General features: G+C 36.4%; 1 protein-coding gene across 1 annotated transcript in view; it reads left to right on the top strand.

Moving 5' to 3' along the window:
• LOC145979320 (clavesin-1-like) overlaps positions 1-11,798 on the top strand; it is a 33,877-nt gene extending 22,079 nt beyond the window's left edge. The window contains exons 5-7 of the mRNA XM_083112169.1: positions 378-488; positions 9,370-9,511; positions 11,558-11,798. Of these exons, the coding sequence (XP_082968295.1) occupies positions 378-488; positions 9,370-9,511; positions 11,558-11,622 (318 nt within the window). The 3' untranslated portion in view covers positions 11,623-11,798. The remainder of the gene's footprint in view (positions 1-377; positions 489-9,369; positions 9,512-11,557) is intronic.
• The last annotated feature ends 3,698 nt before the right edge of the window (positions 11,799-15,496 follow it).

The raw sequence follows: 15,496 nt of genomic DNA, 5'->3' as shown, positions 1-15,496 counted from the left end.
AGTGTAAGCGAGTGATATAAAAACACAAATATTTACTAACAAATCTACAAGAAATGTAGTAAAGATGATAAAAATTTAACCCATAGCAGAATTTCGATCTTAGTGAATATTCGTGGGAGTAACAAGGTGATATAATCTGGAATTGTATAAAATGTTGTCACGAGGATATTCAATAAAAGTGGAGGGCCTCCCCGTTGGCGTAGTGGTAACGTCGTTGCCTTGTAAGTCCAGTCCAGGTTAGCATTTCTGTGCATAAAGTGGACTTAAAGCACCAACTCAATCAATCAATCGTAGTTCAGAGGTCAATATTTTATGATCGAGCAATTTGTGTTTACGTGTCGTAGACGCATCTAAGATTAATTGAATTTGTGTTTCAGGAGTGTTTTCCAGTGAGGATTCACGCCATCCACATAGTGAACGAGCCAGTGGTGTTCGCAATGGCCTACGCCATCTTCAAAAACTTCCTCAACGAGAGGATGACGGAAAGAGTGAGTACATAGAGTCTACGGCCAGTGCGCCATGTTTCAACTAGTCTCCATCCGCTGTAAGGATGAAGGCAGTCAAATCAAATGCATGTCACCTGTGAGAAATTCTATTGGTTAATTCTGACGTCAAGGTAACAATATAGAGTGAATAATTAGACCGTGCTACTACATTGAAGTTTTGCTATCGTAGTTTATGAATTATACACTTATAGATGGGCTGAGTTAAAAATAAGCTACATATCAAGTCATGTTATTTTGTGTATATTGACTTCGTTCTTACATTGGACGGAGAATAGTCTGATGGAGCCATCTACGTAAATTCATATTTTATCCTTTATTGGATTACGTATATCATTTTTTTAAAAAATCATCTCTTCTGCCACTAAGAGCGCTGTGTCTGCTATTGAGTTAAAATTGAATTTCCTACAGAAATCGCTTCATTTTTATTTTGATTTTAAGTACATATTGTCAAAATTCACGTTTTTAGTTTAGCATTGACACGTTTTTCTCTTCTGAACAAAGTAATAGTTGTTATTTGGAAGGGTAAAAGTACATAGTTGTTTTCTTTATTCGTAATTTTTGGCCTAGTTGATATGACGTCAAAGCATGTTGAAGTAGCTAAATCTCTATATCTCCTAACCTGCTTATTGCCTTTGCAATTAGTGTTTTTTAATTGAAATAGTATAAAACAAGGAATATATATTGATGTAATACTCAACCCGCTTAGAAGAATAACTCGTAATACCATAGAAGCAGAAAGAACAACAACATTCAGTAAGTGATAATGAAGGATCTCGGCATCTTTGGCTAGAAATCGTTAAGAAATAGACGGTCTGAGCCAACAAATTGACGTCATTTAAAAAAAATGATATAAGTAGTACTGTGATATTTAGAGCAGGATTGTTAAAGGTCCAGGGACCCATAAATTCTAATGAGTTCTATTGGATTCCGCTGCAGGATCAGAACTTTTTTTTCTCGCACAATTTAATTTTGTCCAAGTTGCGTATTGTAGAAACCGTAGCACAGGAAACAAATCAATGACGCTGTTGTTCTCTCGTGGACCAGGTTCAAAAACCTCCCTCGTCGAAATGTTATATAACGCAATGGACCATATTAGTGTCACGTCACATTGAGTTCAAACAAACCCGTCACGTGTTGCTCCGGCATCCGATCCAAGAACCACAGCCAATAGGAGGCGTGGATGAGGTAACGTGAGTCTGTTGTGCTCCCAAACAGCTATCACAACCGGGACAGGAAATTTGGAGCAAATGATTGCCAAACTTTTCTGGTGCCAACGCCACGCTTGTCGTGTCCGTAAAGAATTTCGTTCGTCACTTGGTTGCCCTAAGATTTACATTGCAGCGCTATGGCTATTTAAACGTTCTTTTCAACGAAGGCAACAAGCAAGCTAACGAAAGCAAGTCTCTACGCAAGTAATGACTCGAGAGGTCTCAACGAAAGGAAGCAACACGCGCCAGAGAATGGGGCTTCATGGAGAGGAGTAACCTGACTGCAGCGTTTGCGTTTCGCCCATTCAACCGTTATCCGCTGTCTTGTTTCTTAGATTCTCGAGACAACCATCAGCTGGATTAGTTTTTCATGCTCACAAGTGGATAATTGTTTTCCGTCCGGTCCGCAGGTTTGTTCAAGGAACTTTTTTTCTCGCACAATTTAAAATTCGATCCAAGTTGCGTATTGTTTCATTTTCAATACGGAACTTGGACCCTATTTAAACTGATTCTGAAAAAAAGGTTCCTGGATCGTATTTAACCCTTAACTGGTAAGGTGGGGTTTGAGCTACCCTACGAATATTTTGAAGTGATTGTACTTACATATTAATCACATCCGATACCTGGAATGCTGAGTACCTTTCAGTCAGTTCTCTAGCAGCTGTGCGAGGATTAGGTTGTGTTGACCTGTGTAAACAGTCCGGTGAAATATTGTTTGCTTATACAGAGTGGGGTGGACTAAACCCCACCTCACCACTTACGTAACATTTTTTGTGCATTATAAACTGCATGAAAAATGCATCAATGTAATCTGATTGTAGAATATTTTTATTATTCTTTATATCTATGTCCTAATAATCAATATTTTGTAAGAATTTGGATTTTTTCTTTCTTTATGAACTGAAAAAAATTAAACAAATGTGAACGTGTGCATTTTGTGCTTTCCATTTTGCATTTTGAAAGAAAATAGCGTTTATGTGTATTTTCTCTAATGTTTTGTCTAAATAAGTGATGTAGTTATGTTAATTAAAATCAACTTCATTCACTATTTTATTATTTGAGATATATTCACAACCATTCCTTTGTGAGGACATTTTTTTGTTCGGGGTTTGTCTCACCCCCCCCCCCTTCTCTCGAGTTACGTCCAAAAAATCCACTGAAAAAAAGGTTCGTGGACCAAATTGAAGTACTCTACAGATGAAAAGGTTCTTTACGGTCCAGAACCCATTTACGCTTCCTGATTTAGTCTCCTGGACCGGAATTGAATCTATTTAAAATTCCAGGACCTTTAACAACCCTGGTTTAGAGCAAGGATTATCTATTATAAAGATAAGTATAAATGCGTGGAAAAAAGAAATACAGTTACATAAATTCCATAAAACTTGGGCGTTTCATGTGAAAGTGCACCGAAACTCAATTATTAAAATTAAATGCAATGCAGTAACTTTATCATTTTTTGTGAGCGAACGATCTAAAATTGGCTGTTCGATAAAAAATCATACATTTATTCGTTTATTTGAACTTTTTGACTTAGTTGTCCCAATCGCGACACCAAAGAAACAATTAATTTCTCATTTAACTGTTACATTTCTTCCTCAACTCCACTAGAATAGAATATTCAAAGGTCAATTACCTTCTCTCATTGTCTTACATAATTTGTTTTTCACCATATAACAATCCACAGATTTTACAATAAAACTTCTTATTAAGTGAAGAGGCAGCGTTTGATCTGTCCCACCCGTGACACTAAATTGTTTACTTGTAGCTACAAATCTGTTAAAATATTTTAAGGGTACTTACGTTTAATCAACAGTGTTAAGTTTCATAATTCATTGCACAGAAACTGTGAAAAAAATGTTTCTTAACCAGTACAATAGTTAGTTTAATACAAAAAGAATGCAGTCCGCGTGACCCACCCATAACAATAGAATGCCCCATTGTTTTATATCTGCTAGTTAACAAAGAACAATTTTCCGTAATCTGAATGGCTTCTTGTGTGTACTGAGGAATGTCATGATCATGTTTTGCTATCTGTGTAACGGCATCTATGTTGAAATTAGTTTAACGTGTCAGCATAAATTTGTGATGAACGTACGAAACAATGTTGCTGTTTGAAGCTTCCATACTACGTATTACTTTAGAAACAAGTTTCATTGACTACCAACGCACCAGTGCATAGTAAAAGATTGATTGATTTGGTGTTTTAAGTCCACTTTATGCACAGTAAGGCCAATCGGGACTGGATCTACATTTTAAAGTGGGATCCGAACCATTCTGTGCCTCCACGGGGCATCGAACCCGAGACCCCTTGATTACAAGGCGACGACGCTACCACTGCGCAATCGGGAGGCCCTCATAGTCAAAGAATTGTTTACATTATTGAAATATCCAGCCCAATAATTTCTTATTATGGGGAAGGGAAAGCAGGAAAATATTTAGGTTATCTTTCTTCTCCAATGCTTCCAAACATGTCGCCAGACTTTTAGGAATGTTCTGTGGTGATATCCATAGGCGGATCTTGAATTTATTTTCTGGGAGGGACACAGAATATGCTATAATCATGTGATATACATAATCACAGACATATGTGTACATAATACACATATACCGGTTGGCACTGTGCAACACCAACATATTTTCACGGCTTCTGTACTTCGTCCCAGAAACCTGTGGATCAACGCCGGACTTGGCGTAGTCACGTTTCGCCTAATTCCTTCTGAGCACAATGATCCATGACGTGACCGCTATTTTAGGCGGAATACGATATCCCCTTTCCCCAAATACCATTTCGCCTAAACTGGTTTAAAAATAAATGTTTCAAATGAGGAAAATTAACGGTCTCTCTACTTGGAGAATGAGAAGGTAAAGAAAGCATTTAATTACGATTGGCAAAAATGACACAGAAAACGTAAATGATGCTTCAAAGCAGTGCTGTATCCTCTACACTTCATGTTGTAACAGGCTCTCTCGGGGATGATTTGAAAATAAAGTAATTCACCTGAAGCCCTTACTTGCAAACATGGGCGTATTCAAGAGGGGTGTTCAACTGATCCAACCCTCCCCTTTTAGGTTCAATAAAATTACCAGATTACCTGTTCTATCCGCTATGCGCAGAGACTTGTTCGTAAAAATTTCTTCAGACTTGTTTTATTCTCATAAATGACAAGCGTATAGAACGGTATACGAATGGGAAAGAAATTTATTCCACACACCAGATAGGACTGCAAAGCAAATGTCTGCAATTTCCTGAAAGTTTCGGAATTTCTCTGGAAAATACTCAGAAAGCTCCTGACATTTCACAAATTCTATAATGCCACATGAAATTTCTGCCCGAAGCAGCTGCTTGTGAACCTATAGCGCGAACATTATAATTTCATTAGAAGTTCCCGATATGGTTTGTTACCATTCAAGATTTAAGTATTCCTTAGGTTCTAATTTTTTGATAATCTCAAATTTCCCAACTGTTTGATAATCCTGAAAGTCGATAAATCATTTTCCAAACTTTCGATCGGAATGGTAAACTTGTCCCTATTGGAGATTGTAACTGCATCTGGGTTAGCTTCAGCTATTAGTACTTCTACTCTCTCTGGGTTGAGTGAGTGTGGATTTAGGAAAAAAAATAGTTGGTGAAGAATACGATGGTGCTGATTTAATGGGTGGTGAAGTTAAGGAGGTGATATAGATAGATAATTTCAGAGAAGTGTCCAAAAGCAATTTTTGAATATTGTTCATCACTTAGTTTAACCCTGGCTATTGCCCATTTATGTGGATTTTCTGCGATATCAAGACTGTCAAATCAGTTATAATTTTTTCCCTCGAGTCTTCTCAAAGGAACAGCCCTCCGTGGTTAGCACATCGTGGGTCCCGGGTTCGAAACAGGTATGGGCGTGGGCGTTTGTGGGTGTCCATTCATCAATTTTATCATGTCATCACTCATCCCAATCTTCGAAATCGTATATACTAATAGTAGAAACTTTACTGTTGTCCATTTTTGGACCATTTTGTAGTAGAAATGAACCCAAGTTTCTCTGAACACAGTCAACACAATGAAAAATTGCAACAACTTATTCCAATATGTAATGCCTCTTCCTCATTCATTGGAACAGTGTGTCAAAATGTTGGATGGCCTGGTTGATATTTTTTACATTTTCAAATCTGAATGAAAAATGTGGCAAACAATAATTGAAAAGACATGTCCAGGATCTGCATTGTAGGCAGTAGAAAATTGTGACAAGCCCTTGTACTCAAATATGCACAAATTGTTGGTGATCTTGGCTACACTGCCAGTTTGATCTTCAACACCAGAGTGGATTTAAGGAGGTTGAGATATTGTCCTGGCAATTCAACGGGAGATCCTCGACTAATGGACCCTTCACTGTTAAGTGTGCATACATACGAATATTAAAATAACACCGATGATGTTATTTTCAATTTTGCAGCAAGGAGGAAAATACTAATTGTAATTGTTTTTTGAAAGAGAAGCTGGGATTAGCTCTTTCAAAGCATTTTCTGCTCATTTTATGTAGAAGAGTTAGAAGTTCGTAGATAGAATTAATTTAATAAATGTGGTGGCAGAGTGAATTTTGATAGGCAGATCATGCCTAGGAACGCTATACGTCCCGGATTTTCAGGGACAATCCCAGAATGGTATAATTTGTCCCGTTGTCCCGAATAGTTTCTTCGGGAAGCACCAATGTCCTGGAATCGGGTGGGAAAGAAGAAATGATTAAGACTATACTTTCCTGAACTTTATTTATATTTTAAAATTTTGCGTAAAATTGGACGTGATTTTAAAATGCTTATTTTACAATACAATCTAACTCTACATTGAACCATTCCCTCTCCATAATAGAAGAGTTAACGAGATACAGACTGTACTGCAAACATCTTTGACTTCACGATGGCGCCACCGTCTGCTAGCAGTGCTGAATTTCAGTTACGATTCTCTTCCGTTGTATAGTAACCTGCTTACTATAAAGAAAAGTCAGTGCTTGGGTGCCTATATGTTCAGTCCGCAGTTTTCAAATAAAGTTTCCACACAATGTGGATATACATGACAATTATGTTGTACATACATACAACTTTATCGGGTCCAGCTCCCCCCCCCCCCGCTCCCTAACAAGCTACCGATCAGTAGTGTCCCGGATTTTCAGTTATGAAATATAGGAACCTTAATTGAACCAAAAGTTGAACACTTCCCCCCGCCCCCTTACGTGAGTTATATATACGCCCATGCTTGCAAAGCTGGGGCAGGAGGAAAATGCAAACATGTCAATTCCGTTTAATTATAATAATAATTACAGAAAATTCTACACAAGTCCACGGCTGCTAGACTGTGTGACAATGCTCCTTTCTAGGAACAAGATCTGACTATTTGCCTCATGTGACTGTTCGAATTTAGCATCGGCGCATGTTCCGAATTAATTCGTGTTTACGTCGATCGTCGTCAAAATTTCCCTTCTAACCGTTTTAGGCGAAAGCAGATTAGGCATAACGGGATATCCCATTTCGCCTAAAATGGCAGACTGCTGTCAGATATGATTGGCAAAGAAATGGAATTAGGCGCAAAGGGATGCGGTCCCGCCCATTACGGCGAAGGGGGCAAAGCGAGTGGGCGGGGCAAAGCAGTGTGTGTTGCTGCAAACGGCCAACAGTTGAGAACAATTATTGGGAGGAAATTTTCGTGACATTGTTTCAAATTATAATCTAATTTAATATAATTCATCTTATGTAATAAGTTGTACCTCTCATTTTAATTTAAATTAAAGTTTTATTCTAACTTAAATCTCCTTAATTAAATTTCACATATGTATTTATTAAAGAGAGGTAAAATATTCCGCTAACTTCTGGGGGTTTATTGGTTGAGGATTGGTTTGTTTAGTTTAATGAAATTTAGATTACAGGATTTTAATTTTTAATATTATTGCCCGGCCAAATTCGTGCCAGCTGCCGCGGTTAGATAGAGGGGCATAAATGGAGATTTGGTTTGCTTAATTGTAGTAATAATTAATTTTTGGTTGTTTATATGTTATTTGTTATGTGAAATTTTTAATATATATCCGTTCTTTATGTTTATTAATTCTATGAAGGTGATATGCATAGACTAGGATTAGATACCCTATTATTATCATCACTGTTAATTTAGCTTTAGTAGTACAGTGCGTCCATTTCGATCTGCAGCCGAGAGATCGGGAGAAACGTGGCGGGCGGCGCTGACGGAGATGCCGACATTTGAGGCCTGTAATGCCCGCTTATTTTTGTGGACATCTTGCAAAACGAGCACAAACCTGTGTTATAACACGCAAAAGTTCTTCTGTAATTCTTCCAAGTTCCACCCTTATATACACAAATAAATACGCTTTAGAAATTATATTAAGAGCCACAGATAATACTCTGTAAAACATTTTAATCATAGTTTTGACCAGTAACGTCCTGCTTAAGTTTATATCCTTGAAAGAGTTTTGTGTCGATGGGGATCATTTGGAGGTTTCGAATGTGCAACACTGTATCAAGATTACGCTGCAGACGAACCGTTAAAAGCTAATTGTGTTCGTGAGCTTCCTTGCAATCCGAAATCTCCTAGCTCAAGTTTTTTGTTCCTTCGCGACTACAGAGCTGTGAATATAGTGGCAGGCAGATGTAAACCAAGAGCGTGTTAATTTCGTACTGTGCGTAAGAGTGTTATTCTTGGTTACTTGCCGTTACTTGTTTGTGTTATTGCAGTGTGTATGTGTGTTGTGTCAGTCAGACGATTGGAATGCCAGCCGCAAGGTTCACGTTAGAACAAAGAATTTTTATGTATGACACTTACGTGAAAACAGACTCGTGTCGAGACGTGTGTAGGCAATTTGTACAGAAATTCCCAGGCGTGTAGGTGGACATCACTTTGAACAACTCTTATAACACAGGTTAGTGCTAGTTTTGCAATATTTATATAAATGTCTGCATATGTCCATAGAAATATGCGGGCATTACAGGCCGCAAATGTCGGCACCTCCGTCAGCGACGCCCGCCACGTTTCTCCCGATCTCTCGGCTGCAGATCGAAATGGACGCACGGTATTAGTTATGATCTTGAAACTCATAGAATTTGGCGGTGCTCTATTCTATTTAGAGGAACCTGTTCCGTGGTAGATATTCCACGTTTTATTTGTCCTATTTTTGTACATTGTTCAGTTTGTATACCGCTGTGATTTTGAGGGTTTAAATAAATAATTTCTCCTTTTTTCTTTTATAAGATATTTCAGGCCAAGGTTCAGCTTATTATTAGGAGGAGATGGGTTACACTGTGCTGATTTGGATAGTATATTGAAAATATATATTTGAAATTGGATTTGATTGTTGTCTCCTCCATGCAATCTCTTTCCCTCTCACGCAGATAATTTGTTTTTGTTTGCTTCCTCCAGATTCTCCTAGAACCTAGGGCGTACATCAGAACGAACAAACGTTCTCAGTAAAGTTATGTTAATAACACCTCGTTTTGAAGCTACGAGCACCCCAAAAAAATCCCATATTCTATCCTCTATGTATGCAACCACGCACTGCACATTTGCAGTTGTCACTTATTTTTTCCGCCAAATGTTCCGGGTTTGGAGTCCCTTCTTTGCCATGGGTGAGCGTCTTTTCAGTGATTTCGTCTATTTTTCATTCTTTCAGATATTTTGCCACGGGAGTGATTGGGAGTCCCTGCACGACCACATAGACCCGGAATACCTCCCCGAGGAGTATGGGGGAACCTTCACGGAACAGGACAACACTCGGTGGGTCAAAATAATGGAGCTGGATATCGTACGAGAAGGTAATCCTATCATTTCCATCATAAAGCACTTTTATTCTGGTTTTTCATATTCTTAGAGTTTATTTCCCAGAAATTATACAGTATTGAATCTTCAATCACTTGTTTAATTAATTTAAACTACTCTTTGAAAATGGATGTCCCATGGTCAAGGGCACCCGCAGATTTTTTCTCAGGGGGGCAATGTCATAGAAACTTTTATTATTATTATTATTATTACTGTTATTATTAGTTATTGTTATTATTATTGTTATTATTGTTTAATCGTGATCATCATCATTTAAATAAGTATTATTATTATTATTATTATTAGAACAATACACAGTTAATTGCACAATATTATATAACAAAAACAATTATTAGTATCAGAGATATAATAGATGTCGTTGAAAACTGTGACTTGAAGTGTAAATATGCTAACTTGTTATGTTATGTTATTCTACAACTTACGTATTTTGTTCGTGTAACTTTGTACTTTTGTATTTGACTTAGTGCTGTATTAGGTTTCATACTGTGCTTAAAATAAACGATTATAATTATTAGTAGTAGTTACTACTACTACTACTACTTTGTAAATCATAAAATTCAAATTGAATTGAAAATATCATGTACTTTGGAGTTGTATCCAAGTTCAGATAGAAATTGGATTCGCTTTGCTTTCATTCAGTAAACATCTACCACTTTGTTGATGAACAGTAGTTTGCCTTTTTGTACTTTTTCACAAAGCACATATATGTAATCTACTGTCCTTCATGGTACCTCTCATCCATGGTTTTACGTGCCGAAGGGTCGAAGGGTACTGTAAAATAATAATAATAATAATAATAATAATAATAGTTGCTGTATTGTATATTTTTTGTTATAAAATATCGCTACAATTTCCCCATTTGAATTACATTATTTTTTTTCTGAAAATCTCAAGGGGCACGTTCCACCTCTGGCCCCTCCCTGCCGGCGGCCTTGGTCATGGTTCCATATAAGATGGAGCTAACAAGTGCAAAACCATCCTCATTTTGAAGTAATTGTAATATCAAAAGGATCAAAATGATTTCGAAAATTTTGTAGTTTAGTCCTATTATTTGTCCACATACCTTATCAAGACACCTATTATTTGCCACGTTTGTAGTTTTTGCTTAATTTACAATCATTTTTGTTAGATTTACAGGCTGACATTCTAAATTCCGAATAAGAATATTTTGTTTCGTCGTTTTCGGTAATGTGGTTATCAGCATACGTATTTCATGGCAGACAATTTGTATCACGGGCAACTAGAAAAATCTAAATGCAAGTGACATTATGTAGAAATTCAGGTAAAAAATACAGACTCAACGATGATTCGAACCTGGGTTTGTGGCATACCATGCTATTGATCCACGAAGTAAGCCACCGGACAAGCTCAGGGAAATGAAAAATAGGCTCAAATCAAGCACTTTACTTATGTTTTCTAAGTTTTACTTAGCTAACTAAAGTTTATTAACTTCTATATTACACAGAGTGCTACGAAAAAAGGTCCCGGGTTGTAATCCTGACTTGGACATGTGTTCTTTGTGAGTGTCCCTTCATAATTTCATCTACTCATATATTCGAGATTAGATAAAAGTAGCAGAAAACGAAATAAAATAAGACAAATTAATCTATCAATCAAAGCAAAATTGAACTTGATAAATCGTCAGCCATTTATTTCCACATGTTCAGAAAAATATTGAAATATAATTGCATTACACATTTTCTTTGCCTATTTCATCGTAATGTTTTCTACATCATCAATTTTTTTTCATTTCAAATAAAATAAAATTCTTGGACAAGATAAGTGAGTGAACAATTATTTAGTGAAGTCCTATACACGAATTAAACATTTTTAAAATGTTGTATATGAAACACAACACGCATTAATGTCAAAAAACAGAAGACAAACACTGAAAAAAAAACAGGTAAGCGTAAGACTTCATTTTATTTACTCAACTTCTTAACAATTTATTGAAAAGATAAACGTGTATAATATTAGTAAGAGCCACTATTAATATTCTAATATTTTATACATATTTCCAGAACTTCTTAGTCTTGGATATGTGGAAGTGGAACCAAAGCCAGACAGTGAGAGTGAAGAAGATTGAACATCTCTTGCTGGAACACTGAAGGAAATGCCTGTGTTGTTTCAACAGGCTAAAGCCTTTAAAGTTGTAAAATATGTTTGTAAATAGAGCATTCTATATTGTAGGCTGAATCTTTTGTTTCCATGTAACAATGGACTGTCGTTTGAAGACCGATAATAAATTATCATTGGGTTTAATGAGGAGTTTTATGTGGATATAGATTTGATTTTACCTATGCTTCATGCAGTTACAAACTCAGAATGTGAGTTTTAATGGCACGAAACTTTGAAAGGTTACTTGCACTCACCTCACTTCCTGAATAGTCAGACTTTGATCGAGAATGAATCTCTGAAGAAATCATATTTAGCTATTGTGTTGGATGAATATGGTGGAAATGATGGTGTAATTGCAATGACAAGGATGATAATGGGAAAACACCATTTTGTTATGCAAAAGAAGAGAACAAATCTGAAATAGTGAAAGCACTTAATACTCTGGCAGTTTACTTCTTTATACAACATATTTGCATAAGATACAATTAAACCTTCAAGTGTGTCAATATACGCTGCATAAAACACAACTTATTACTAAATTCGTTGTACGTAAAACCTATAAATGATATATTTATGTGTAGGCCCGTACCCAGGATTTTTCTGAGGGAGAGGCCAAATCCGAATATGTGCTTATAAGTATACACAGAGCTTACAAAATAGTTAAATGTTTTTATTAGATTTTATTTAATTCTTGCTTTCTGTTAATAATGAACAATAAAATTTCATACCTACATTATTCTTGCGTTCGTGTTTTATCTTTATTTTGAAAGCTTTATATGTTGCTATAAGGCCCATATCCAGGATTTTTTAAGTGGGAGGGGATGGATCCGAATATGTGGAACAAAGGGTAGTTCAGAAATGCTGTGACATTGATGGAATTATGTTATTTTGCGTTGCCTTTCTGCCAAGTTTATCTAATCGCGGCGATCAGGATGAGCGATGATATGATGAAATTGAAGGAACAAACTAACAAAGAACACACATGCCCAGGCTTGGATTCGAACCCTAAACCCCTGGCCAGGCCCGTGCCCAAGCGGGGTCAAGGGAGCCATGCCCCCCTCCCCATCGAGCCTTTAATGCGAACCTATAAAAACATACAACAATAGCACGAACGATTTTTAAGATTTTGCAAGAGTTTCTATTTCGGTCTTTAATAAATGAATGTGTTGTTTCTGGAGAGAGGCTGACTCCAGAAGTCTGCAGTCTACTATATTTATTAATTTTAGTTTTATAACCATTTATGCGAAGGTACCAAACGTCCCAATTTGGTCGGGACAGTTCACCATTCTTACTCCCTGTTCTGACTTTTTTTTTCGAACTGCAGTCTTGATGAGGAAATGTATTTTTTTTTGGTTAATTCACATTCAGACATGTTCTTCATTATATGGATCATTCCATAGCTTTGGTGGTCACATTCAGGATACTAATTCACATGGCGGAAGGAGAATCTCTCCCCTTTCCCAAAAGATCTGGTCCTATTAAAATGTCCCCCCCCCAATCAAAATTTTCCGAGGGTAAGAATTTGTGTTATAACAACAAAGATAAGCAATTAATTTTGACTTCAAACATTCTATACTAAGAATAATATCATAAACACATACAAAGAAGGAATGACAAAGATGATGTCAGCCTGTGTGTGAATGTTGCATACATCTCTTGTTCTCTCTCTTTCTCTCTTTAGGGCTGGTAACAGCATGGGGTAAAACATACGTCTAAATTCATAGAAAAGATTTTAAAATTATATCCAATTGGACTAGTAAGAAATGGAGCCGTAGCTGCGAAGGTGGTTGTCATTGTCACCCTAGGCCCCTGGAACATAGAAAGTATACCGTACTGTTATTTATCCTCCATTTCTCACCTACTTTCGTCGGAAATAAAACATAGCACTTACATGTTAATTTAATAGGAAACAAATGTCTTCTTAAAGTATCTAATTTTTTGTCCCTCCACCCAGTAATCTTTAATTTGCAATCAAGTTTGAATGAACATGCTATGGGATGTACAACCGAACCGACTACCCTTTTATTAGTCACATTTCTTGAATGCTAAGTTTTCTTTTCGTCGGATTCAACGGCAAAGATAATGGGGGGGGGGGCAAATTATCCACCGCTATTTTCATTACTTTTTTATTCTACATCCTGTGTTGTTTTATGGAATGGAATTATGTTGGTTCGAAGCAGGTATTGTTCTCTACTTATTGAAGTTATTATTTCAATTCATTGTCATCATATTGTGGAATTCAGACCGAATGAAAATTGTGGTGGACAATTCGCCTACTGTTTCTTTTGCCGTTGGATGTACATGAAATTTATTCAATGTCTAAGTATGCCAGTTACATCTAGGTGGGGAGGGGGGTGATGCAAATTCGGTGCAGAGGATGCGAAAATCTATTCTCGTCCTGGGCGCTGAAATCTCTAGCTTCAACTCTGATAAGGAAATGTTTCCTTTCGAGAGACCATTATAGAAACATAACACAATAAAAGTATGAAAATTTAATTATCATTATTAGTAAGGAGCAATAATTAAATAAAATCTAACACTTATTAAAAACATTTCACTTATCTTTTAATTTCTTGACATTTTGAAGCAGTTGTTAAAGGAATTAATTTGCAAGTTTATGTTGCAAATTAATTTGTTTATATATGTTTATAAATATAAATATATATAAATAAATGGATTAATCAATGTTATTAATTAATAATTTCATAATTGTCATATGACAATTATAGTACATGTAATCATCACCACGGTTTCGGGCTTGCCCCCCCCCCCTAAAAAAAATCCTTGGTACGGGCCTGCCCCTGGCATTGTAGCGTGTTGTGCTAACCACTCCGCCACGGAAGTTTGAGAAATGCTGTTGGAGTATTAGATGTGACCACCAATACAATGGTAATATTGCAGCTAGAGTTAAACCTACAATTGTACTAGAGTTGCAACATTATGGTCCAATTTAAAGGGGAAAAAATTAAATCACCGATATCCCCCCTCCCCCATTCCCAACAATCAGCCACACAGTCGCTTACAGGCAAAGGTGTCACATATCGTACAGTTTAGTGCTTTATAGTTTACATTCAATTCTCCGAAGTATTCGAATAGTTCTGTGTTCCGCAAATTAACAAATTTTCAAATTTTCTTTAATTTTCTTATACCAGTACCATTGAACAGTCATGATAATTCTATGTTCAGAAAAATAATATATTTAAAATATAAATTATATGTATTAGTAATTATTATTTAATAAATAACATGTCTAAAAGTGAGTTAAGAAAAGAAGAGATACATTTTCGCGTCACACTGCAGATCAAAAGAAATGGACTATCCAGACTAAATGGGTAAATGTATTAGCCTTCCATGAATGGTTATAAAACTAAAATTACGCAATAAAGCAGACTGCAGACTTTTGGAGCCTGTCTCTCTACACAATAAACACATTCATTTAAGCAAGGACAAAATTTAAATTTTTTACAAATTTGAAAAATCATCGATGTTATTTTTGTACCTTTTTATAGGATCATATTTAAATATTTCACACGTCGAATGGGAAGGCATGGCCCCCATGGACCCTCCCCTGGGTACGGGCCTGTGTATGTGTATAATATTGTGGAAGTGAATATTGGTGGAATTAGCAGAGGTCAAGGGGGCATGCGTTCCACCCAAAAGGAAACACTAAATAGCATGGAAAATAATGATATCGTTTTATCCCAACCAACAAAAAAATGTTCGAGCAACACCAGGTAGAATTCTTGCACGATTTCCATCTATGATATTCTTTTGCCGTTAGCCAAAGAATAAAACAAAGTTTAGGACAAATAAACTAATTGCAACTTTGTTTCTGGACACTG

Source organism: Lepisma saccharinum, chromosome 26 (genome assembly GCF_977018435.1).
Source record: "Lepisma saccharinum chromosome 26, izLepSacc3.1, whole genome shotgun sequence".
NCBI lineage: Eukaryota > Metazoa > Arthropoda > Insecta > Zygentoma > Lepismatidae > Lepisma > Lepisma saccharinum.
Note: the sequence above shows the minus strand (reverse complement) of the source record. Positions and strands in the feature narration are given on the sequence as shown.